At 35.3% G+C, this 27,033-nt stretch overlaps 1 protein-coding gene across 1 annotated transcript in view; it reads right to left on the bottom strand.

The window, feature by feature from the left end:
* stxbp6 (syntaxin binding protein 6 (amisyn)) overlaps positions 1-27,033 on the bottom strand; it is a 133,639-nt gene that overhangs the window by 23,206 nt on the left and 83,400 nt on the right. The window contains exons 3-4 of the mRNA XM_059352665.1: positions 7,950-8,080; positions 6,866-7,031 (exon numbers count right to left, since the gene is read on the bottom strand). Coding sequence (XP_059208648.1) covers positions 6,866-7,031; positions 7,950-8,080 — 297 coding nt within the window. The remainder of the gene's footprint in view (positions 1-6,865; positions 7,032-7,949; positions 8,081-27,033) is intronic.

Raw genomic sequence — 27,033 nt, 5'->3', positions numbered from 1 at the left:
TCAGTCCCAATAAGTTTATTAAGTCATAAAACCAGATAGATGAAATAGATTTCATATCAACCAAAAAGGTTTACGTATGAAAAAAGTTGACAAAGACGAAAACGAAGGACATTTTCACTATAATTTTAGTTAGTTTTGTAACCACAAAATACAGTTTCAGTTAGTTATCATTTTATTTTTATTTCAGTTAAAGAAAATGTATTTTCAAATCTAGTTTTCGTTATTTCATTAGTTTTCGTTAACTATAATAACCTTGTTGTATACATGCATATTTTATTTTGTGCGGGCAGTACATTTTGTTTATTTTATATTATTTTATTCTATTTGAACTAATTTTATCTTATTGCATCTTACTGTTCTATTGTTTACTTCATCTCTTTGTATTGTGTTATCTATTTATTGTTGTGCAGCACTTTGGAAACCTTGTTTTTGCTAAAATTGTGCTATATAAATAAAGTGGATTGGATTGGACTCATTACTTGTTAGTCGAGGAAGAAATTATTTCTTGATTTTAGAAGACACTCAACACTTTTAGTGAGGGGTTTAACATTTTAAATTTAGTCCAAGTAGTTTGTTTCTCTGTCTTACCTCGTCTTAGTAGATGACCATGGTGAGCAACAAATGCTTTCCTCTTTCTGTTCAAATAGACCTTGCAACGGAAAATGACTGAATCTACAGCTCGGTCTTCTGTGATGAGAAAATATCAAACATTAACGTCAGGTTTGATGTTCAAATCATCTCACTGTTTGGAAATTATTCAAACGTGGTTATCGGTTTGGGATAATTATATTAAGAGTTAAGTATTAAGTTGTAAATGTGTGGCAAAAAAATGTGGTTATTCAATGTTATTCAACCATCCAGTGACTGAACCTCCGAAGAGTGAAAAGAAAAAGAAAAAGTCACTCAGAGCGTTTAGCAAAAACTACGAGGAGACAAGTTTAATGCCACCACTTAGCTCAGAGATTTAACAGATCATTTAGAATCAGGTCATGAACGAGTGCCAATGAGACAGAAAAGCTCAGGTGGGAATCAGAGTATAACAGAGTATTTAACTCTGGGCAGCAGCCCGAGTCGCCACTGATAACAAGGCAATTAATGAATTAGCGGCTTTTATTTCTGGACCAATTACAAGAATCAAGGATCAAAAACATGCTCCTGTGCATCTATATCACTCTGAAGAATCCTAAAACTCTCCAGTGTCAGTTCAAAATAAAGGAAACTCTTTATAGCATAAAGAAAAAAATGCTATAAAAACTTTACAGATTAATATTTTTTTTTACTTTTTTCCATATAAACCTCTTAAACAACTTCCGCCCTGCTAAAAACTACCAAACATTCAAATAGTTTGAGGACTTCAACCCTTTAAATGCCAGTTTGATTGCACGATGTCACTGTTTTTCCAAAGAAAAAAAACACAAAAATGTGTTATTTTCCTTATAATAAATAATTTTTGGCTGTGGGCATTTTTATAGCATGTTTTTTGGAGGTGGACATTTTCAGCCCGAAGGGTCTGAAAGGGGAGTAAATTTGTACACCGTGTATTACAGACCCATTAGAAAAATTGAAATTTGAATTTCAAAATATATCAAGAAAAAAATCCTTCCTGCAAAAATCATGTCATTTGTTAGCCTGGCTAACACCAGACAAATCTCAAATGAGATTTGTCTGGCGTTAGCCAAACAAGTTAGCCAAAACCAGCCATTCATTTCTCCGTAGAGGAGGTGTGGTTTACGATCCTCCGGAGCCGTTTATTGGGCGCTTAGAATGTCTATCAAAGCGTCTGTAGGTAGCTCTTAGCCAATCAGATCAGTTATACCAGATGACGTAGTAGAGCAACAGAAATGGATGTTTGTTGTGTGTGTGTCTGTGAGAGAGTGTTGCTTGCTGCTTTGCTTCTCCAGTTCTCGCTTTCTGCAAGATTATTTATTTTCACGCTTTATTCCCCCTCATGTCATTCAGCCACACACATCCACTGATTTTATGGGCAATAAACAAGCTGCTGCGGGTCTCTGGCGGCTCCGCTGTCCCCCGGCTCGGAGCCAGATCACCGGCGTTACGCTAGCGCCGGTGATTATCGCCGCTAGCGGCGCTAATAGCCCCGCTACCGGTGATCTGGCTACAAGCCGGGGGACAGCGGAGCCGCAGAGAGACCTTTTGCCATTCAACTTTCGCTCTAAACTATTTAAAACACTGTCTACAGCTAAAGAGAGTTTCGCGTCTGCAGCAGCCATGTTGGATCAGTAAGAAAACTACAAGCTTCCAAGTGCCGAGTAGTACGCGTCATCGTCTTGCCGTCCCTCCCCGCTCTGTGATTGGATCCCTAAAACAGGGCTAAGAAACTTCTCTGGTTGCCAGACCGCCTGGAGGTTCGAAATGAAATTCGAGCATGCAAGGCAGTCTGGGTATTCCCAGGCTAGTCATTTGTAGGATCACAGCCAAAATTATTGCCAAAACAAAAGTGAAAAATGAAATGAAAATGGCTGAAATGGGCCCAGAAGATTAAGTGACAAATGGATAAAAAAGCTGCTGGCTTCCAAAGACCGCTGAGGAAATTGTCCAAGCACACACGTGGGAAAACTGAAATATAAATAATAAATAGTTATATGCATGAACTATCTACACTTTGTGTTTTCTGGAGGCTGCCGTCCCAGACGATCCTGCAGAGAAAGTCTCCCACAGTTATGGTCCCACACCTGAGCAGCGTCATGAGTTTTGTTTTGCACTGGTGTGAGACTTAAACTGGAGTGGACAGAGCTGGCAGCAGGCTGGAGTCCTCTCTGTTCCTCCTGTCCCTGAACGCATCTTCAACTGTCAACTATCTTAGTCTATCACACACTAAATCCTCTTCTCACTGAGAGCCGGGAGTTTATTATCAGACACTGTGCAGATAGAGATACAGCTAATGTGAATCAACAGACTATAACGGACCCAGTTTAAGCAATAGAGGCATTTAAAATCTGACAATAATTGACATACTGCCCTACAAAGTCTAACTGCATTAAATACACAAAGGGTTAAACTGAGAAGAACTGCTTTAAAGTTTTTTAACGTGTTTTAACTTGCCATCCAAATGGGTTATAGGTAGGTAAGTGACCTTTGACCCCAAAAATTTAGTTACCAAAACCAGAGTGCAGTAACTACAATGTTGTTGTCTTCTTTCAGCTTTCATATTTTGTTTTCAGTGAAAAAAGATTTTCAAATTGATTTTGTTATAAGTGTATTTAAAGTGTTTAATGGCTCTATACAAATATTTCTGTATTTTAGACTTAATATTATGTCTTTTTTTGGTCATTTTGTTTCTAATTTAAGTAATTTAGTTTTTTTCTGTCATTTTGTGTCTTTTTTTAGTAATTTTGTGTCTTTATTTAGTAATTTTGTCTTTTTTTGGTCATTTTGATACTGCCTCCAGCGGCCTCCAGGTAATTTCAGTTTGAGACCCCTGATCTAGATAATATTTTCCCTTTCAAATAAACGTATAAATTATATTATTTTTATGTTTAAATTAGTATATATATCCAAAGCAGACTGTGGTAAGTGCATTTACTGCTTTGGTTTTGAGTTGGATTTTGTGATTTTTATATAATAATTATTCTGAAATAAAGCAAAATTGAAATCTAAAACTTTGTCACAAGATAAAACAGACATCAAGGAGTTTAGTTATAACTCAATTTTGTCCAGAAATGTAGTTACTGCAGTTAAACTTTGCAGGGCAGTATATACTATGACCTTTTTTTGAGGGGGGTTATCTTTGGACATCTCATAATATGGTGTTTTTCTGTTATTTCTGGCCATATTATGCTCCAATATGTATCAACAGACTATAATTTACCCCTTTTAAGCATTTATAGGCATTTTGAAATTGGTGTCTGTATCTGAATCAATACTGTAGCTGTTTCTACAAAACCACAGGTTGGATCTTAAAACAATTACATCATGTGACATGTACTTATGTGGGATTATGTGTCTTATAATCATCTGCAACAACAATGCTAGAGGACCTCGAGGTGTAATTTTCAGATATAGTGGAGGCGTGCGGTTGATATGCAACATTTGTTCTCCATTATCCATCCTACTCTAAAGAGCTCCATGTTCAGTGCCCTGAGGGACGCCACTACCTCCCCACCTACACATACAGAGAATATAATATGCACCAGGGTCAGTTTAAGAGAGTTAAATATGGACAGGGGTTCTCAAGAGTAGGAGGAAGGTCACGGCAACGTAACTGAATGTTTTAAAGAACGGGCAGCTTCATCATCATTGAGAAGGTTATTGGGTTCCCACACACAGTAAGAAAAACAGGGAGATTTGACGTTAACTTGAGTGTCTTAATTCACTTGATTTTATCACAGAAATATGTTATTTGTAGCAAAACATTTGGAGTTATACCTGAAAATTAACCCTTTGATGCACAACATCTAAAGGTCTAAAGTGACCCGATATGTATAAGTTTTTATGTTTTATATCTTTTCAATAAATTATTTTCATCATTCAGTGTTTCAGGTTTTCCTCAATTAGTTTGTTTTTGATCATCATACATCCTAATTTTATGTTTTCCTTAAATATTTTTTAAATAAAATCCCTTTTTGTGTCACTACTCTTCTAATACACAACATGGGTGAAAAATGACCCAAATCCATGTTTTAGCTAAGTAGCTTGCTAAGCTAACTACTTAGCTAACTTCTAGGCTAAGTATTTAGCTAAATAGATTGCTAAGCTAACTACTTAGCTAACTTATTGGCTAAGTATTTAGCTAAGTAGCTTGCTAAGCTAACTACTTATGGAGCAATGGACCGCGGGGCAAAACTGTGTGATCATTTGCCAGTTATTTTTGACACAAAGTCAATTGAAAACTGTACAAAAGACAACAAATTTAATGTTTAAACTGGTAAATACACACTCATTCTGAATTTGATGCTGTGAAAATTGTTGAATCCTCAAAAAACATGTGTTTGGAGCATTCTACAGGGACGGGTCAAGGTTCACCACTTCAGAAAGAGTATATTAGCGCTCATTTATCAAACAAGCATACGACAAAGTGAGCGTGAAGTGGCCGCCAAGGTTATTATAGTTAACGAAAACTAACGAAATAACGAAAACTAGAATTGAAAAAACATTTTCGTTAACTGAAATAAAGATAAAAACAAGAGTTTTAAAAAAAAACGATAACTAACCGAAACTGTATTTTGTGGTTACAAAACTAACTAAAATAATGAAAATGTCCTTCGTTTTCGTCTTTGTCAACTTTTTTCGTACGTAAACCTTTTTGGTTGATATGAAATCTATTTCATCTGTCTGGTTTTATGACTTACTAAACTTATTGTGGCTGAGATGGATTCTTTGAAATACATGTGAATAATTGTGAGTAAATGACTGTGGTTGTGTGTGGGGGCAGATGGACACACAGAAGGAGGCAGATTCAGGATGTGTTTCTATAAATAAGTCTATGAATAATACAACAGGTTGAATGGTGCTTAAAGATGAGTGTTGGGGGTAAACAGATCAATATCGGATTAAACCTCTCAGGATGTTTCCTCCCCTGCTGGTTTCACTGTGGAGGAAACCAGCAACACAACCCCCAGCTACCACGGCAACAAACAGCCAGGAAATGACCAATTATGCTGTTTCTGATTTACATTTTACATGTCTTAGAGCATGGGTCTCAAACTGGCGGGCCGATTGCGGCCCTCGTGCCGATATTTTGTGGCCCCCACCTCAAAACCGTGTTGTGTTGTGTGTGGAAGGTCGCTTAATTTGGTAATTTTGTGTCTTTTTTTGGTAATTTTGTTACTTTATTTTAGTAATTTTGTGTCTTTTTTGGTAATTCTGTGTCTTTTTTTGGTCATTTTGTGTCTTTTTTGTAATTTTATGTCTTTTTTAGTAATTTTGTGTATATTTTTGGTCATTTTGTGTCTTTTTTGGGTCATTTTGTGTCTTTTGTGTCTTTTTTGGGTCATTTTGTGTCTTTTGTGTCTTTTTTGGGTCATTTTGTGTCTTTTGTGTCTTTTTTTAATAATTGTGTGTCTTTTTTAATAATTGTGTGTCTTTTTTTAACAATTGTGTGTCTTTTTTTAATAATTGTGTCTTTTTTTAATAATTGTGTGTCTTTTTTTAATAATTGTGTGTCTTTTTTGGTAATTCTGTGTCTGTTTTAAGTAATTTAGTGTATTTTTTGGTCATTTTGTGTGTTTTTTTGGCCTTTTGGTCTATTTTTTTAGTAATTTTGTGTCCTTTACTCGGTCATTTTATGTCTTTTTAAAGTAATTTAGTGCTTTTTCTGTCATTTTGTGTCTTTTTTTTTGGTTATTTTGATACTGCCCCCCAGGGAATTTGAGTTTGAGACCCTGTCTTAGACATTTAGGAATTAGCTGTGCTTTTGACTTTAATCCGCCTGTCTTCACTTATTAGTTGTGCATGAAATCATAGTATTTGCAAAAGGGGAGGTTAACTTTTAATTGACTGTTACTGTGATGTTTGATGTTAATTTAAAGGGTGGAAACAAACTGAAACTCTCACACTTTGAACACACAATGCAATGTGTCAACATGACATAAATTAGAGGACATTTTTTATTATTTAGTGTTCCTATGTGCTTTAAACCAGCTGATCTGTGTTAGATGCTTTGAGTCAGAGCTGATTCATTATGTTGGACATCCTCATTGACCTCACTTCAGCAGATCGCGCAGCAGATGCTGTGTATGAGGAATAAACATGCATTTTCATACACACCAGGTGCTGCTTGTCATCATGCATAATGAGATTCAAACTGGCTTACAGCACAGTGTGACAGCACAGGACTGCCACTGTGTTCTCAACAGAAGTATTAACAAAGGAGAGTTAGCAGAGTTTTATTCTAGAGTCTTCTTACCGCCGAGCAGTTTGGACTGACAGTTAACAAACTCTGGTTTGCGTGCTGAGCTGTAGCGCTGGCAGGTGTGGTGGAGGATCTGGATGAAGGTGCACTTCTCTCCTGCTGAACCAGCCACCCACTGGTCGAAGGCGTTCTCAAACGTCAGGTCGAACTCTGGACTGTCCTTGAAAAAACAGGGAGAAGAAACGTCTAAACCAGGGGTCTGAAACTCAAATTACCTGGGGGCCGCTGGAGGCAGCAACAAAATGACCACAAAAAGACACAGAGTGAGTGAAAAAAACACTAAATGACTAAAAAAGATGCAAAATTATTTTAAAAAGACACAAAATGACTAAAAAAGACGCAAATGTATTTAAAAGACAGAAAATGATCCAAAAAAGACACAAAATGACCAAAAAAGACACAAAATGACCAAAAAAAAGACACAAAATTATTTTAAAAAAGACACAAAATGACCAAAAAAAAAAGACACAAAATGACTGACAAAAATACAAAATTACTTAAAAAAAAAACAGAAAATGACAAAAAAAAGACACAAAATTACTAAAAAAGACGCAATATTATTTTAAAAAGACCCAAAATGACCAAAAAAAGACCTAAAATGACCAAAAAAAGACCCAAAATGACAAAAAAAGACCCAAAATGACAAAAAAAATACACAAAAATGACCAAAAAATACAAAAAAAAGACACAAAATTACCAAAAAGACACACAATTACTAAAAAAGAGACAAAATTACCAGAAAAATGACACAGAATTACCAAAAAAAGACACAAAATTTAACACAGAAATGAACATACTTTTCAGAAGCCTGACATTTGTGTTTAAAATATCCTTTTTTTTTAATTGATCTTATGTAATATTCTAATTTTCTGCGTTTTGTGTTCTCATTATCTCTAAGCCAGAATCATCAAATTTACAAGAAAAACAGGCTTGAAATATTTCACTCTATGTGTAATGAATCTATATAATGTACGCGTTTCACTTTCTGAAATAACTGACAAAAATTATTGAACTTTTTCACGATATTCCTATTTTTTTTTTTAGATGCACCTGTATGTTTATACTAGAAAAGACGTACTTTGTTGAGGTCGATGCCGTTGACCTGCCGTAGCTGGTCGATCGTCCACTGTGATCTCTTTACGAAGGCAGAAGATCCTTGGAACTGCTTCACCTTGGTGAGAGAGACGTGGGAGGGCTTCTTATTCGTCACTGTGGAAACAAAAGCAATAAAACACACCAAATCAGAACATTAGATTCCAGAATATGAGGTTTCTGTGATTTGTGTCTGTGAAAGTTTGGAGCAGGATTAATGGACAGCTGGAGTCACAAGATGAGGAAAATTAGAGTCAAGAGAAAGAACGAGCCTTCTTCTGTGGGCGGCAGAAACAAAGGCACGCATTAACAATGGACATTTTTACTTTTGGGGCCAATAGCAACAGAGACAATGATAACATTTCCTATGAAGACACAACCCAAATATGTACAGACAAACCCTGTAAACATGCACTGGAAATAATCACTCTGAAATCTACAGCTATTTATCTATCTATCTATCTATATATATATATATATATATATTTTTTTCCTGTGTTCTTTGCTATAGGACTTATGGAGTTTGTCCTCCCGCACTAGATACAGGAGATTGTAGTGCTTTTTTTCTCCATCCTATATATTAGATTATAAGTATTATAAGTAGTTTCACCCTACAACCCTGATTCCCAAAAAATTGAGACACTGTGAAAAACATAGAATGAATTGCAAATCCATTGCAACCTCCAAATATATCTTGATATGTACACTGCAAAAAAAAGGTGTGTCTTAAAACAAGATAAAAACACTAAATCTGAGGGAAATGATCTTGCTGCATGGACAGATAATTTCACTTGACAAGATTTCTTAAATTAATATTGTTAAATTTTGAAATAAGCATGTTGAATGCTTAAAATAAGAAATTAACAAAATTATCAAAAAAAGACACAAAATGACCAAACTAATATATAAAATTAAGCAAAAAGGACTCAAATTGACCAAAAAAGACACAAAATGAAAAAAAATACACAAAATTACTAAAAAAAGACACAAAATGACCAAAAAAGGAAAGAAAATGACCAAAAAAAGACACAAATTGACCACAAAATGATAAAAAAAAAGACACAAAATGACCAATAAAGGACACAAAATGACCAAAAAAAGACACAAAATGACCAAAAAAGACACATAATGACCAAAAAAAGGCACAAAATGACAAAAAAAAGACACAAAATGACAAAAAAAGGCACAATAAAAGACACAAAATGACTAAAAAATGACATAAAATTAAGCAAAAAGGACTCAAATTAACCACAAAATGACAAAAAATGACCACAAAAAGACACAAATTGACCAAAGAAGACACACTATGAAAAAAAGACACAAAATTACTAAAAAAGGACACAAAATGACCAAAAAAAGGAAACAAAATGACCAAAAAAGACACAAATTGACCACGAAATTATAAAAAAAAGACACAAAATGACCAAAAAAAAGACACAAAATGACAAAAAAAAAAACACAAAATGACCAAAAAAAGACACAAAATGACCAAAAAAGACACAAAATTACCAAAAAAAGACATTAAATGACTAAAAAGACAAACACATGAACACTTTAACACAGTGGAGACAGAGCTGACTTCCAAAATGATTTGGCGACCCCCAGAAATCATATCAGGACCCCAACTGGGGTCGGGACCCCAAGGTTGAGAATAGCTGTTTTACAGTATGAAAACAGTACCTTAAAAAAAATACAGTAGTTCTACTGTAAATAATAATTACAGTAAGTTACTTGTTAATTGCTGCCAATAAGTTACTGTAAAAATCACTTTTTGGCTCCAAACTCTGCACAATAGACTACTATACCGTGCAATGAGTTTCTGTTGTGTTCCAGCTACATAAAGAACATTTTTCAACGCTATAGGTTTAAAGAATTTAAACTCTTGGTTATATTGTTCCTGTCAGAGCAGACACAAGTCATTTCTCTCCACAGAAGGATGTATTTCCTCTACCGCACCGCTGACTAAATCTAAGAGAGAAACAAATTACCAGGAGGAGGAATTACCTTTTAAACAAGTCACGAGAGAAAAATGGGACATGACGACAACACAATCCAACAGAGGCATTACATCGTGCTTCTGTTACAATGAATAGGCAATGTGAAGTTTTATAGTTAGTGCAAGAACAATAGTGCTTACTTTTACGACAATGGTGTTTATTCCTTCCACAGAAAAAATGCTGCTTGTTTAGTCTTTGGGGTATTTTCTCTGTTCTTTGCTGTAGGACTTATGGAGTTTGTTCTACCGCACTAGATAGAGATTGTAGTGCTTTTTCTCCATCCTATGAGCAAATTAGATTATAAGTAGTCTCGAGGGCTAGGGCTGCACAATTTATCGAATTTTAATCGTTTAATCAGTTAGCTCTGTAGCAGTACAGTGTGTATGTGCTAACAGGCTAACAGTTAGCTCTGTAGCAGTACAGTGTGTATGTGCTAACAGGTTAACAGTTAGCTCTGTAGCAGTTCAGTGTGTATGTGCGAACAGGCTAACAGTTAGCTCTGTAGCAGTACAGTGTATATGTGCTAACAGGCTAACAGTTAGCTCTGCAGCAGTACAGTGTGTATGTGCTAATAGGCTAACAGTTAGCTCTGTAGCAATACAGTGTGTATGTGCTAACAGGCTAACAGTTAGCTTTGTAGCAGTACAGTGTGTATGTGCTAACAGGCTAACAGTTAGCTCTGTAGTAGTACAGTGTGTATGTGCTAAGAGGGTAACAGTTAGCTCTGTAGCAGTCTAGTGTGTATGTGCTAACAGGCTAACAGTTAGCTCTGTAGCAGTACAGTGTGTATGTGCTAACAGGCTAACAGTTAGCTCTGTGGCAGTACAGTGTGTATGTGCTAACAGGCTTACAGTTAGCTCTGTAGCAGTACAGTGTGTATGTGCTGCTGCTGCAGGAGGTGTTCACTTAGCGATCTCTGTTTGTTTACAACAAGCACCGGAAACAAAAACTGTTCCTATTGTTTGTTTAAAAGTAGTGCAATAAAAATACAGATGTTTTCCCTAACACGATGAATAATCGTGAATAATAATCGTGACTACAATATTGATCAAAATAATTGTGATTATCATTTTGGCCATAATCGTGCAGCCCTACTTTCACCCTACAACCCTGAAAAACATAATAAAAACGAAAAATAATTAAATCCCTAAAAGAAAAAAAATGGAACTATATCGATATTTGCAATATGGTCTAACTCCAAACACTTGTCTTGCCTGTTTCTGCAATGACATAATGGCAAATGTGGGAAAGAGGAAGCAGGGGTTCGCTGACGGGGTTAAAACAGCAATACAGGAGTCCCTGAGAAATATAATATATTGATATATCGCCCAGCCGTATTTCAGGGTGCTTTTACTTTTCACTTCCTGTCCAGTGACATCATCATTTTGTCCTCAGCTTGGCCCCTACATCACATTACATTACCTTCCCTTCTCTTCCCCTTGGTATCTTTGTTTGACTTTTCCCATACAGAGATCACTCCGCTGCATGTTTACAGATCATCAGTTCTATCATGTGTCTGGCCTGCTGACTGTGTGTGTGGCTGGAAACCGAAACCTTTTGTATTTCTCAGGGTCGACATGCTCCTGTATTGCTGTTTTAACCCCGTCAGCGAACCCCTGCTGCTTCCTCTTTCCCACATTTGCCGTTGTGTGATCGCAGAAACAAGACAAGACAAGTGTTTCGGTCACTTTCACCACTCTGGTTCCTTATTATTGTTCCTCTCATCCCTCCAGAAACCCCCAGCATCCCTGCTAGTTACCATGGTTCATGTTCTGTTCACTGCAACAAAAAAAGGTGTGTCTAAAAACAAGATGAAAACAGTAAATCTGAGGGAAATGATCTTGCTGCATGGACAGATAATTTACCTTGACAAGATTTCTTAAATTAAGATTGTTAAATCTAGAAATAAGAATGTTGTACGCTTAAAAACAAGAAATCAACTCTTAAAACAAGACATATTATGTAATACTTCTAAATCTAAAATTGTTTTTTTTAAATCTTGGTAAGAAACAAATAATCATCAGGTCACTCTGCTCGGGCCAGTTCATCGCTGCTTGCAGTTTTAATTTATCTTGTTTTAAGAGTTAATTTCATCATTGTGTCTTTTTACTGGTTATTTTTACATCTATTTTTGGTCAGTTTGTATCTTTTTTTGGTCATTTCACGTCTTTTTTGTTAATTTTGTGTCTTTTTTGGTCAATTTGTGTCTTTTTAGTGGTCATTTTTACATCTATTTTTGATATTTTTTTCTTTTTTTATCATTTTGTGTCTTTTTTGGTCAATTTGTGTATTTTTAGTGGTCATTTTTACATCTATTTTTGGTAATTTTGTGTCTTTTTTTGGTAATTTCACATCTTTTTTGGTCATTTTGTGTCTTTTTTGGTCAATTTGTGTCTTCTTTTAGTAATTTTTACATATATTTTTGGTAATTTTGTGTCTTTTTTGGTCAATTTGTGTCTGTCAAAGTTTTTTTTATCTTAGTAAGAAACAAATAATCATCAGGTCACTCTGCTTGGGTCAGTTCATCGCTGCTTGCAGCTTTAATTCATCTTGTTTTAAGAGTTAATTTCTTATTTTAAGCGTTCAACATGCTTATTTCTAGATTTAATAATCTTAATTTAAGATACTTGTCAAGTGAAATTATCTGTCCATGCAGCAAGATCATTTCCCTCAGATTTAGTGTCTTTATCTTGTTTTCAGACACTCCTTTTTTTGCAGTGTTGCCTTTTCTTCAGGTCTGTTTTGTTAAACATCTACCACTCCTTTTCTCTGGAAAGCATTTTGAGAACATAGGTAGGGCTGAATGTTACATCAGGTGATACATTCAGTAAGCAGATTCCCCCGAGAGGAGCGATGTTTGGATATGTTTGGTGTTTCATTTAGACAGCTGCTGTTAATACTGGAGGTGGTGGCCTGAGGATTCAGGGTGGGACAGACACACAGATACAGTTCACTCATTTCTTTCTCATCTTTTCTTTGAGAATTTATTTTTACTCAGACAGCGTCAACCATGACAAACAGACGAAGTGAGTGATCAGACCTGTCTGGGGTCACTCGGAGGGCTAATAGGCGCTCCAGAAAGCAGAAAATTCTATAAAAGAGCTCGACAGCTGGACGCAATGAAGCAGTGTGTTGGAGGGTCGGGGTCTAGAAACTAAGGTCATCCAATTCACAGCGAGAATAATTTGTCTGAGCTGAACGTTTCGTGGTGGATGATAGACTGGAGCACAGAAAAACTACTTGGACCAAACTGGTTTAGTAGAAATGGGGTTTTATTGCTCTCACATGATAAGTGGAGGACTGGAAGCTGAGAGATGAAGGACTAGTGGAGTATGAATTCAACTGGAAACCAGCTTTCTCTCCTCGCCTTGATCTTATCCAACCACAAATGTCCTAGAGCAGGGGTCTCAAACTCAAATTACCTGGGGGCCACTGGAGGCAGTATCAAAATGACCAAATAAAGACACAAAATGACCAAAAAAAGACACAAAATGACAAAAAAAAGACACAAAATGACCAAAAAAGACACAAAATGACCAAAAAAAGACACAAAATGACCAAAAAAAGAAACAAAATGACTGAAAAAAACTAAATTACTTTAAAAAAAAGACACAAAATTATTTAAAAAAGACACAAAATTATTATTTTTTAAAAGACACGAAATTACCAAAAAAAGACACAGAATGACCAAAAAAGACACAAAATTATTTAAAAAAAGACACAAAATTATTTTTTTTAAAAAGACACAAAATGACTAACAAAAAGACACAAAATTACTTAAAGAAGAAACAAAATGACCAAAAAAAGACACAGAATTACTAAAAAAGACACAGAATTATTTAAAAAAGGACACACAATTATTTTTTAAAAAGACACAAAATTACCAACAAAAAGACACAAAATGACCAAAAAAACGAATTAAAGGGACCTTCCACACACAACACGGTAAAGTGCCATTCATATAAAACTCACATTAAACTTTCATATCAAGGTGGGGGCCACAAAATATCGTCACAAGGGCCGCAATTGGCCCGCAGGGCCGCGAGTTTGAGACCCATGTTATATTGTATCGATTTTTCCGCCAACCTCCACTGATTAGAGGAGTATATGTTAAGACTTCAGTGGCTATAACCAGTTCATGTTTGGCATTTCTGCAAAAAAAAAAAAGACTAATCCATCAGTTGTTTCAGCTCAGTGTTATGTGAAAAGTCTGACCTGCTTTCCAATCAAGCAGAATATGACAAACTGTGCACAGCCATTAACTATGTTTGCTTGTTGAAAATGTCCTGTGACTCAAAGCAGAACAATCAGTCACCATAGGAAAGTAAAATATAACGTATCATGTAGTGAACATGCTGTGTTGCAGCAGTAGTTTTACTACAGCAACCATCATGTCAAGGCTCAGTGGCTGTAAATTCTTTCTACAGCGTACCGTAAAACATAATAGATGGAGAAACAATGATGATTATGAATGAGTGGAAGCGCTGAGCCTGAACAGGCTTGACACAATGACACATTCCTGCTTTATTATATTAACTGTCATATCACAAGCTTCGTGATGAGCCAGCCTTCAAAACAATCACCCTGACTCCAGTTGTATAACACTGGGAGATGGCATGAAACACGAGCAGCACATACTAAATGATCTGTTGTGATTTTTTCTCTTTTTTAACCCTCTGGAGTCACCAAAAGCGCCAAAACATGATTTCTTCATCACATTCAGACGTAAAAACAAAGCAGAAAAGATACAAAATGACTAAAAAAAGACAGAAAATGGCCAAAAAAAGATACAAAATTACTTAAAAAGACACAAAAACAGACAAAATGACTAAAAAAGACACAAAAAAGACAAAAATCACTAAAAAAGACACAAAAAGACACAAAATGACCAAAAAAGATACAAAATGACTCAAAAAGACACAAAAAGACACAGATTGACAAAAAAAAGACCAAAAAAAGATACAAAATGACTAATAAAGACACACAAAATGACTACAAAAGACACAAAAAAGACAGAAAATGACCAAAAAAGACAGAAAATGACCAAAAAAAGACATAAAAAGACACAAAATGATCAAAAAATGATACAAAATTACTTAAAAAGACACAAAATTACCAAAAAAAGACACAAAAAAGACACAAAATGACTAAAAAAAGACACAAAATGACCAAAAAAGATACACAATTACTAAAAAAGGACACAAAATGACCAAAAAAGACACAAAGACAGAAAATTACCAAAAAAGACACAAAATGACAAAAAAAATAGACAAAATGACCAAAAAAGGATACAAAAAACACACAAAATTACTAAAAAAGACACAAAAAAGACAATGACCAGAAAAGACACAAAATGTCTTACAAAGACACAAAAAATACCAACATGGCATTTAAACATTTTTTAAGTGGTGTATACAGGCAGGATGAAATGGATTCAAAAATTGACTAAATAGCCCAAAAAGACTCCGTAGAGTTAATAAAACTATGACATCACACTGACAACTGACTGTGAGTGTATAAGTGAATATGTGAGCGAGAACAGCCGTAGTCTCAACGGCGTGCAGATAAATCCTCCACACGTCAACACGGAGGTCTTAATCAAACTGCCAGACACCTTTGAGGCTCTCAAATCAATTCCTTATTCAGCTGTTGACTCCCACCTCGTCTGTCTGAGCCGCTCTGCTGCATATTAAACTATTACTGAAAGTTACAGCAGCCGGCTTCATTCACAGCAATCAAGGACAAGACTGTCAGAAAATGTATGCACAAGTCCTTCTCCTGAAATGAAACCTCAAGTTGCTCTCATGATAAATTCATCCAGTGAGTGATGCTGTGAGAGTGGGGAAAAAATTAATTTAGAGAAGTAATTCTGAAGGGAAATGATGACAGAACCAAGTTTGGACACAACAAGCTTTGATTACAGCATCATAAAAAGGGGTAGAAAATGTTATAAATCATTAGAAATGCTGATATTATAACTAATTATACCCAATATTCGATATTAAGTGTCACGGTAAGCTTTTATTTTGTAATATTGTTCAGTAGAGGTGGGAGAAAAAAATCGATACAGCATAGTATCACAATATTTTGTGTGGCAAATATTATATGAATTCAAGGCCGCCAAGTATCGAAATTTAGCGTTTATTTAGCGTCATAATTTTCGCCGTTTTTGTTTTTATGGAGGCTGTAGCTAGGGCTGGGCAATATATTGATACAAAAGATATATCGATATATTTTTAAATGTGATATCGAATTAGTTATTTTTTTATTTTAGCGATGCAAAGTTCTGCCTTTTTTTATGTTTCATTCAAAAGAATTCAGAGCAGAGAAGCTTAGAGTTTAAGGAAAGTTTGATAAAATGCTGCAGTTGTTGTCGTCCAAACATGTTTGATATCAGTTGAGTTCAGTTTGACTGAATACTTTGTTGGTCAGTCTGTGGGTTTGACTCTCACTGTGGAGAAATAAAAAGACTGAAGTGAGACTGAGAATTTGACAAAGCAATTCTTGAAATCGCATTATATTATATTGCAATACTCCCCACACCGCAAAAAGCTTAAAATCACAATCCTTTCCTCTTTTCAAGTTGTGCTGTATTTCTTTTCTTTCATCTCCCTGTCCTCTCCACCTCTGTCATATTATATGTGTGTTTTAAGTATACGTTTGGACGGGTTGATGGCTAATTTTGTTGTCCGAGTACTTGTTAATCTGTGCAATGACAATAAAGGCTGAATCTGAATCTGATATCCTATCGGGACTCAAATACCGATATAAAATTGTATCACTGGGCCTCTAGGGATTCACACCTCTAATGTTCAGGTAGATAATGCTACTTTTGCACCAGCCAACAACAGCTGGATTATTTCAAAATGAGTGGTGAATCGATGTGTTGAGATCAAGACTCAGAGGCAAAAGTTCACTTGAACCTGAACTTGAACTGTACTGAGTGAAGAGAAACAGAAACCGTCGAGTACGTGGATGGAATATGAAACCATAACGTGGCACGCTCCCCTGACCTGCTTCACTTCCACAAAGCAAACATAACAATCGCACCCTGAACACAATGTTAAAGCATAATAAACTTTATAAGAATGAGCACACATAATATATGTGGATACAGGGAAAGCCCACAAGCCCTGAGAGGCTGCCAGAGCCATTGTTTCCATGTGGGCTGAGGGAGGAAGGCCATGGAGGGGTTCCTGTCTCAGCTCTGATGGTGACATGCTCCCACTTCCTCCTCTGGATCACTACATCAGTCCCTTGTTGTGTTTGGCTGGTTGAGCCCTGCAGCCTGACAGAAACCTCGTACTGTACTAGTCACCGACGGAGGAAATCTTCTCAGGATCAGCTTTCCCTAAAGGAAATATTATCACGGTTGTGGTTGTTTAGCGAGAAATGGGAGTTCTAGGAAAAGTAGAAATGACATAGGAGATCATGTGAGCAGTGTGCCGGTTGTCGATTATTAAAAGACACAAAGTGAGAGAGAAAAAACGCAAAATGGCAAAAAAAAAAAGACAAAAAATGACAGAAAAGAAAACGCAAAATGGCAAAAAAAAAACCATAAGATGACTCTTAACCCATAATAGGGCACTCATTGAAATACTTGCAAGTTCCAAATTTCAACCCTAGAGAATATTGGAGGATATTACATACTGCCAGAATGTGTAAAAAAGACAACATACGGACCCGGGGCAGGGGGGTAATATTTTGAGAAAAAAGTTTTTGAGATTAAGGTGGCAAATTCAGGAGAAAAAAATGTGCAGATTTATGAGATTTAAAGTGGTGAATCTTTTTCACTTTTTTCTCGTAAATCTGCAATTTTTTTCTGCACAGATTTTTCCACTTCTTATTCCGAGAAAAAAGTTGCAAATTTACTAGATTAAAGTGGCAAATTTACAAGACAAAAAGTAGCAGATTTAAGAGATTTAAAGTGGCAAATCTGCGCAAAAAAAGTTGCAGATTTACGAGAAAAGAGTGGGAAAAAACAACTTTTTTCTCCCAGATTCACCACTTTAAATCTCATAAATCTGCACATTTTTTTCTCGTAGGTTTGCCACTTTAATCTCGTCAACTTTTTTACCATTAATTTGAGATTTTTGTGGTCTCAAATTTGAGATTTTTTTCTCATGAATTTGTAACTTTTTTTTACCATTAATTTGAGATTTTTTCTCACAAATTTGTAACTTTTTTACCATTCATTTGAGTATGTAATATCCTCCAATATTCTCTAGGGTTGAAATTTGGAATTTGCAAGTATTTCAATGAGTGTCCTATTAAGGGTTAAATGCTGGAGGGGGCCACAGTTTTTCATGGACACTACCACAGGGCCACATACAGGACCGTGCACTTCATCAGATATGATTAAACTGCAATTTTAAATATGTTTACAGTGCAGTAACTTAACATATTTAATGCTCAAATGCATGTATAACAGTATAAATAGGAATACAAAAGGTTTGAAGCAAATAAAAAATAACCACTTACTGTGTGTCACTGCAAGAACAGCAGACCAACATTAATTGCAAGAAGTAATTTTGTGCATTTTTACACTGCACTTTTAAGATTTCATGCTCAAATGCATGTAGTTATACTGAGGGCCACTTCAAGTGAGGTTGCGGGGCGTATGCGGCCCCCGGGCCTCCAGTTGCCCATCCCTGACATAGAGGATCACGTGAGAAGTTTGCAGGTTGTCGATTATTAATGCACACTGTGAAAATGTTTAATACAGTACTGTGGAAACAAATATAACCCAGTAGAACTAATGTTATAGTAGGTATGGAACAACTATGGGATTGATGCAGAAACAGTAGATCTCGCCCATGACAGCCGACAGAATCTGCAGAAAGACCACCCGCATATTATTAATAACTTACTTTCCCTGATATAATACAACTTTATCCTCATGTCAACACTGAGGCTTATCAAAAGTCTCCATCCACAAGCCAGAAATATGATTAACATCAGCGTTTCGGGCCATCCGAGAGGAGATATGAAAATCCCAAACCGCAGAATAACAAAAGCTCACATCAGATATGAAGATAATGTGAAGCTGTGCAGTCAGAGAGGCACCATGTTGCCCCAGGAATGACTGGCTGCTCCAAGACTCCACCAAGAAGTAGGAACGATTTCACATGAAGAGAGAGCACATTAGACATCAAGTCAATGTTATCTGACATTTTGGGAATCATAGAATTAGATATGTAGGCATGTGTACATATTAGAGATTAATATCTGTGAGGTCAGACCTGCAGCATGAACTCCCGCCAAAATAAAGTGTTACAAAACAAGAAACTTCTGCTGCTTTTTAAAACCTGAAATGAACTTTTTTATGTGTGCAACAGAATATTTAGCAGCAAGAAAGGTGTGTGTGTGTGTGTGTTTGTGTGTGTCTGTGTGTGTGTGTGTGTGTATGTGTGAATGTGTGTGTCTGTTTGTGTGTGTGTGTGTGTGTGTGTGTGTGTGTTTGTCTGTGTGTCTGTGTGTGTGTGTGTGTGTGTGTGTGTGTGTGTGTGCTTGTCTGTGTGTGTGTGTGTGTGTGTGTGTGTGTGTGTGTGTCTGTGTCTGTGTATCTGTGTGTGTGTGTGTGTGTGAGTGTGTGTGTGAGTGTGTGTGTGTCTGTGTGTGTGCCTGTGTGTTTGTGTGTGTGTGTGCGTGTGTGTGTGTGTCTGTGTCTCTGTGTTTGTGTGTGTGTGTGTGTGTGTGTGTGTGTGTGTGTGTGTGTGTGTTGTCTGTGTGTGTTTGTGTGTGTGTGTGTGTGTGTGTGTGTGTGTGTGTGTGTGTGTGTGTCTGTGTGTCTGTGTCTGTGTGTGTAACAGGGAACCTAAATACACACAACATATAAACAAAATCCATCCGTCCAAAATGTTTATATTTATGTTTAGATATGATATGGTTTGTTTAAATTACCCTCAAGTCCGGTTAATTCCCATAAATGTTCATAATTCCCATGGAAAGTTTCCTCATTTGGCCATAATTTAAAAATCTACTTAATCTCCCACTATATGAATACTTGCTGCACTAGTAGACAGCAAAATATGAAAAATTCACTGAACTTTGCATCGGCAATCTGTGTTTGTACTAAACAGATTTTTATGTTTATATTATAATTTCTGATTACACTTTGAGGGCAGCCAGTTAGTCAAGCTTAAAAGATGAAAGTGTTTTTTTAATCATTTGACTCCCGTCTGTCTCGGCTTCAAAGAAACATCTCACAGCCTCCATCTCCAACAGGTGCACCAAGGATCTCTCGACAAATCAAACCCCCCCTCAGTTAGCAGTCAATTGGCTGCGCGCTCGGTTGCCATGGCAGCCGCATTTGCATGCCACAAAAGACACCTGAGGAGCAGGAGCTGGCACCTGGCCAGGTTCATACAAGGACAGCTTTGACTCCATGCTGCATCAGAGTCAGGCGGCTTAGCTAAATAAAGGGGACACGCCGGACAAAAGTACCACATTTTTTCTACATGAGATGGCAGCCATATAAAGTCTATGAAAAATTACTAAAAAAGACACAAAATTACTTAAAAAGACACAAATGACCAAAAAAAAACCACAAAATGACAAAGTAAGACACAAAATGATGAAAAAATTCACAGAATTACCAAAACAGACACAAAATTATTTAAAAAAGACACAAAACGATCCAAAAAAGACACAAAATTACTAAAAAAGAAACAAAATGACAGAAAAAAACTAAATTACTTAAAAAAGAAACAAAATAACCAAAAAAAGATAAAATTATTTAAAAAAGACACAATTATTTAAAAAAAGACACAAAATGATCCAAAAAAGACACAAAATTATTTTAAAAAGACACAAAACGATCCAAAAAAAGACACAAAATTACTAAAGAAAGAAACAAAATAACCAAAAAAAGACAAAATTATTAAAAAAAGACACACAATTATTAAAAAAAAGACAAAATTATAAAAAAAAAAGACATTGAGGCGAGCTTGGACGCCTCGCATGCAGTTTTGACTCGATGCTGCATCATAGTCAGGCGGCTGAGCTAAATAAAAGGGACAAGTCAGACAAAAGCACCAAATTTTTGGTAAGAGTCACTACATCAAGATTGTGGATCGGAGATGGCAGCCATATAAAGTCTATGAGAACCAATACATCTTCCAAGCCACTCAGAAGGTCAATCTTGGTGTCAAAATCTACATTTTCTGGGTCAAGGAATCATTTAAAACTATTGAGAATATCACTAGATGATTATTTGATCAAATAGATATGTTAATTTTCACCCAGACTGGTAGGTCTTTAAGTGCTGCAGCAGGGAATCCTTCACGGGAGAGTGTGGATTAGCTTCCATGTACTGCTAAATGAAATCAAGGTAAAGCTTTAATCTCATGTCAGATCTTGTATACGCTGTAATAAATTATTCTGTAGTCATTTCATTTTACTTAATATATTTGAGAAAATGTATTAAATATAAATGCATCCTTGATTTTGAGGCAGTTGTTTAAGTAACTTTAATATAAAAATGTTTGAGATAGAATCTACTTATTTCACTTTATTCACCACTTTAAATCTCATAAATCTGCACATCTTCTCGTAGATTTGCCACTTTAATCTCGTCAACTTTTTTACCATTTATTTGAGATTTTTTGGTCACAAATTTGAGATTTTTTTCCCACAAATTTGTAACTTTTTTTTACCGTTAATGAGATTTTTTTCTCACAAATTTGTAACTTTTTTTACCGTCAATTTGAGATTTTTTTCTCATGAACTTGTTTTGACCACATTAAATATAATCATTTAATTGACAGTAACTTCCTGTTAAGTTTTTAACTCAACTTGTAATGTCGTGAGATTTAATTAATAATATTGTGTAACTTTAATATAAAAATGTTTGAGATAGAATCTACTTATTTTAATCACATTAAATATAATCTTTATGTGTATGTAATTCTAAATCAAGAGAATTTTGAATGAATCCAACACAATAGAATTAGTCTGTTTTTAATTGACAGGCACTTCCTGTTAAGTTGTTATTAACTCGACTTGTAACGTAGTTAGATTTAATTAATTTTACAGTGTATACATTTTTCCCAACAGAAAATGTATAATTTGACACCAAGATTGACCTTCTGAGTGGCTTGGAAGATGTATTGTTTCTTATAGACTTTATATGGGCGCCATCTCCGATCCACAACCTTGATGAAGTGGCTCCTACCAAAAATTGAAACCTATGGTGATAGAGAGCATGTGGAAAAGACTTGGTGCTTTTGTCTGGTCCCAAGCCGCCTGACTATCACAATTAACGGGAAATTCACAGTCATTTGGATATCATTAAGGAAATGCTAATGCTAATAAAGTGCTGGGCTACAAAGAACAGTGTGCTGCTGTTTGTTTGGCTTGGCTGAAGGCCAGAAATAACCTAAAGAGAAGGATCGTATGTGTATAGACGGAGTAAACAGCTGAATCCACATGAATCATTAACAGCCTTGTGCAACAAATGGTCCTTCTAAGAGGCATGTTGTAATGCAAACAGAGGGACACATAAGATTAAACAAATATACATTGATGCCAGGATGTGACGTATATATGAAACATCTGGAAGTCATCGTCCTAACGAGGTTCACCGTAGATGACCCAGTGTGAGTTTAGGGAAGATCACATGAGTTTGTGTGATTTTTGAACTAGAGAGGAAGTATTGAATGAGTCGAGGAAATTAACTGCCTCATCTCTTGGGCTAAAAGCACCAAACTGAAATTATATCCTGCTGTATTTTTGGGTTAGAGGATGGGTAAGTGTCCTGGTAGCAGCACACTGCATAAAAGGAGTGTCTAAAACATAAGTCTCAAACTCAAATTACCTGGGGGCCACTGGAGGCAGTATCAAAATTACCAAAAAATGACAGAAAATTACAAAAATAAAGACACAAAATGACAGAAAAAAAACTAAATTACTTAAAAAGACACAAAATAACCAAAAAAGACACAAAATTACAAAAAAAGAAACAAAATGACAGAAAAAAAACTAAATTACTTAAAAAAGACACAAAATTACTAAAAAAGAAACAAAATGACAGAAAAAACCCCTAAATTACTCAAAAAAGAAACAAAATGACCAAAAAAAGACACAAAGTTATTAAAAAAGACACGAAATGATTAAAAAAAGATGATTTCACTTGACTGATTTCTTAAATTAAGATTATTAAATCTAAATCTAAATCTTAATAAGCATGTTGAACACCTAAAATAAGAAATAATTCTTAAAACAAGATAAATTATCTAACACTTCTAAATCTAAAGTTTTTTTTTATCTTGGAAAGAAACGGCTTTAATTTATCTTGTTTTTAGAGTTAATTTTCAGTTTGTGTCTTTTTTGATCATTTTGTGTCTTTTTGGTTCATTTGTGTGTTTTTAGTGGTCATTTATAGATATATTTTTGGTAATTTTGTGTCTTTTTTGATCATTTTTGGTCAATTTGTGTCTGTCAAAGTTTTTTTAATCTTGGTAAGAAACAAATAATCGTCAGTGCACTCTGCTTGATCATTTCCCTCAGATTTAGTGTTATTATCTCGTTTTTAGACACACCTTTTTGCAGTGCAAGGACACTATCACCAACAAGGTAAATATCCAAACAGTCTGCCTTACAGGTCGGATTGTGCGGCGTGTTATTAGAGCTGTCGTCTGAGGGCTCGTCCAACACTTTTCACCGTCTGCCTCTGTGATTACAGGTCTATTTTAAAGCTGCCCCCACTCTGTTTGAGCTGGAACACGCTGTTATCTCCAGAAAGAAGCTGTCACTGGGATGAACCGAGGCACTGGCTAGACTAGCAGAAAACAAAGGCCCCTACAGTCTATTCATGGGGTCTAAAACACAGGGACTGCTGTGTACAGGGCCTCCTCAGATAGGACGGAGGCCATGCAGTGGCCAGGCACCAATAGTAAAAGGGGAGAGCATGTAGCATGGTGAATAATAGCTATAGAGTGGAGATCAGCTTGGTGCAACCCTTGGGAGGGACAAGTTACTCACACAACAGATATAGACACCATTAGTTTCACACAGAGACACTAACAATGGAGCAGAGCTCTGATATACGCCCTCAGACAACAATGGGACTGTTACTGAACACTAACAATGTATTAACACTCACTGAAATACGTGCAAATTCCAAATTTCAACCCTAGAGAATATTGGAGGATATTACGTACAGCCAGAATGTGTAAAAAAACATACGAAAATAATATTTTGAGAACATTTTACGAGATTAAAGTGGCAAATCTACGAGAAAAAATTATTTAGAATCATGTTGTGCATCAAAGGGTTAAATAGACAGCATTTGTAATCAAAAATGTATTTATTCTAAACAAGTAAAGCAAATAAAAGCACACAGAAAGCCTTAAGTTTGCTCTTAACCCTTTATCAGGCAAATAACTATATTTGGTAACTTCAGGTAATATTTCGAGAAAAAAGTTGCAAATTTACTAGATTAAAGTGGCAAATCTACGAGAAAAAAATGTGCAGATTTATGAGATTTAAAGTGGTGAATCTGCGCGAAAAAAGTCGCAGATTCACGAGAAAAAAGTGGGGAAAAAGCAACTTTTTTCTCCCTTTGATGCACAACATGATTCTAAAGTGACCCGACTGAGTTTTTATGTTCTATATCTTTGCAATAAATAATTCATTTTATCATTCAGTATTCCAGGTTTTCCTCAATTAACTTGTTTTTGATCATCATACATCCTAATTTTATGTTTTCCTTTATTAATTTTTGAATAAAATCCCTTTTAGTGTCACTACTCTTCTAATGTACAACATGGGTCAAAAATGACCAATATCCATTTTCAATGTTATTTCACGTATGGCTGAGTGTTTCTATTATACATCTTTGAAATAAATATATGTTATCATTTATTATTGCATGTATTTAGTAAATATCTTGGTGGGGGTTTTTTTTTAGCACAAATCATCCTTTTTATCTTTTCCTTTCCTACTTTTTGAAGAAGCACAGCTATCTTTTTAATTTGGCTTTTACTTGAACTGTTTTAAATATTTTTCTGCACATGCATCTCAGTGTTACAACATATTCTCTTATATTTTTTTGCTATTATTTATTAGTCAATTTTATACGTATATATTATATCATGCTCTACTTTTTAATTATTTATATATATTTTTAATCTTTTTTTTATCTACCTCTTTTACTTTTTAGTGTTATTATTTACTTTTGGGTTTTTTTTTATTTTATCTTACTTTATTTTTATTTATTTTATCTAATTAATTCCTAACTTGCCCCCAATGTTTCCTCACTTTGTTTTATTATTATTTTATTTTTTCTGTTTTTTTATATGAAGCACTTTGTGTTACATTTCTCTTGTATGAAAAGTTCTCTACAAATAAAGTCTGATTGATTAATTGATTGATTAAATCTGACTATAAAGCAACTTTTAGTTCGATTTTCATCAAGTTCAAATAAATCCTAAATGGGCTCTCTTTAAAATCTTTATTCCATGAAAGGATTTTTAATCAGCGAGCAGCAGACAGTAACTATTAATCACCAACCAAACAGCAGTGAACCTTTAAATGACGTGTCACAAATTCCTCATTAAAAAAAATCATCTTTTAAATATTTGACATATTAAGTTGTCTGTCACAGCCGGCTGAGAACTGGGCGAAGAAGAGTTCCTCGTGCAACTTTTTCTGCACGTTGTGCATTTAAACTTTGATTTGAGCTGCTGTATTTTTATAATTTAGTGACTAACAACCCCGAAAAACAACAATCACGCCCCACTGCTAATAGCTATAAATCTCCACAGTGGGAATTTGCATGGGTTACTGCTAATGGATGCTAAAACGACTAAAACACCAGGGGGGCGAGGAATTATGGATGAAAAATAAATGTTATTTTCACAGTAAATAAACCAGAATTAGCATCTTTGCATTTTAATTAACCTCACAATGAGTGACACTGCACTGATAGAAGCAACATTTTCAGACCATATGTTCAAATTAAAAACTAGTTTGGGTCTTTTGAAAGTCAAGTTCCTTTTTTTTTCCCCTCTTCGAACAGTAAGAATTCAAAAAAACCCACATGAGCTTTTTAAAACATAGCTGCCTTTTGCCTCCAGTCACATCTGTTATCCATCCAATTATAACACTCACCCAAGGACAACACATTAAAAGGATTCTGGAGGCTTGACAAATCATGTGCGTCAGCCATCCAGAATGAAAAACTCTCATTTAAAGCACTGCAGCTCCTTTTAAGTTCATCTGAAGTCAAAGAACCTCAGATATTATGTAATTAAAGACTGGGGCTAAAGTGGATGTTGGGAAGATTTATTTTTTGTTATCTACTCTGCATGTTTTGTTGTATATAATAATATGGCTTTATGGTAACACTTTATATTAACCCTCTGGAGTCTCCAAAAGCTCCAAATAATCCAGACTTGTTGACTCCATCAGACTAGAAAACAAAGCAGCGTGGAGCCCTACTGTAAATTTACCTCTAAAGTTCTGGCTGTAAACTCCATGAGGCCAGTTTCAGTTTGATGATGATATACCAAGTAAAACTGGAGACAAGCTCAAATATATTTAGTATAAAATGATAGAACTGGATGGAACCCTCTTATATGTTAGATTTGACACCTTTGGTCACATTTGCAACATTTAAAATTCTTTATTGAGCATGATAGTGTTTTGAAAGTTAAAAAAAAGATTCAAAATCACATTTTATGTTGGACTTAAGGACTAAAAAAGACACAAAATGACTAAAAAAGACACAAAATGACCCAAAAAAGACACAAAATGACTAAAAAAAGACACAAAATGACCAAAAAAAGACACAAAATGAATAAAAAAGACACAAAAGGACCAAAAAAAGACACAAAATTACCAAAAAAAGACACAAAATTACCAAAAAGACAAAATGAGAAGATAGAATGACAAAAAAAACACCACAGAAGACACAAAATTAATTTAAAAAAACACAAAATGACCAAAAAATGACACAAAATGACAAAAAAAAGACAAAATGAGAAGACAGAATGACCAAAAAAAAAACACCACAGAAGAAACAAAATGACCAAAAAAAGACACAAAATGACTTACAAAGACATGAAAGAC

Source organism: Centropristis striata, chromosome 16 (genome assembly GCF_030273125.1).
Source record: "Centropristis striata isolate RG_2023a ecotype Rhode Island chromosome 16, C.striata_1.0, whole genome shotgun sequence".
Classification (NCBI taxonomy): Eukaryota; Metazoa; Chordata; class Actinopteri; order Perciformes; family Serranidae; genus Centropristis; species Centropristis striata.
The sequence above is the reverse complement of the archived record's forward strand: the minus strand, read 5'-3'. Positions and strand labels throughout refer to the sequence as shown.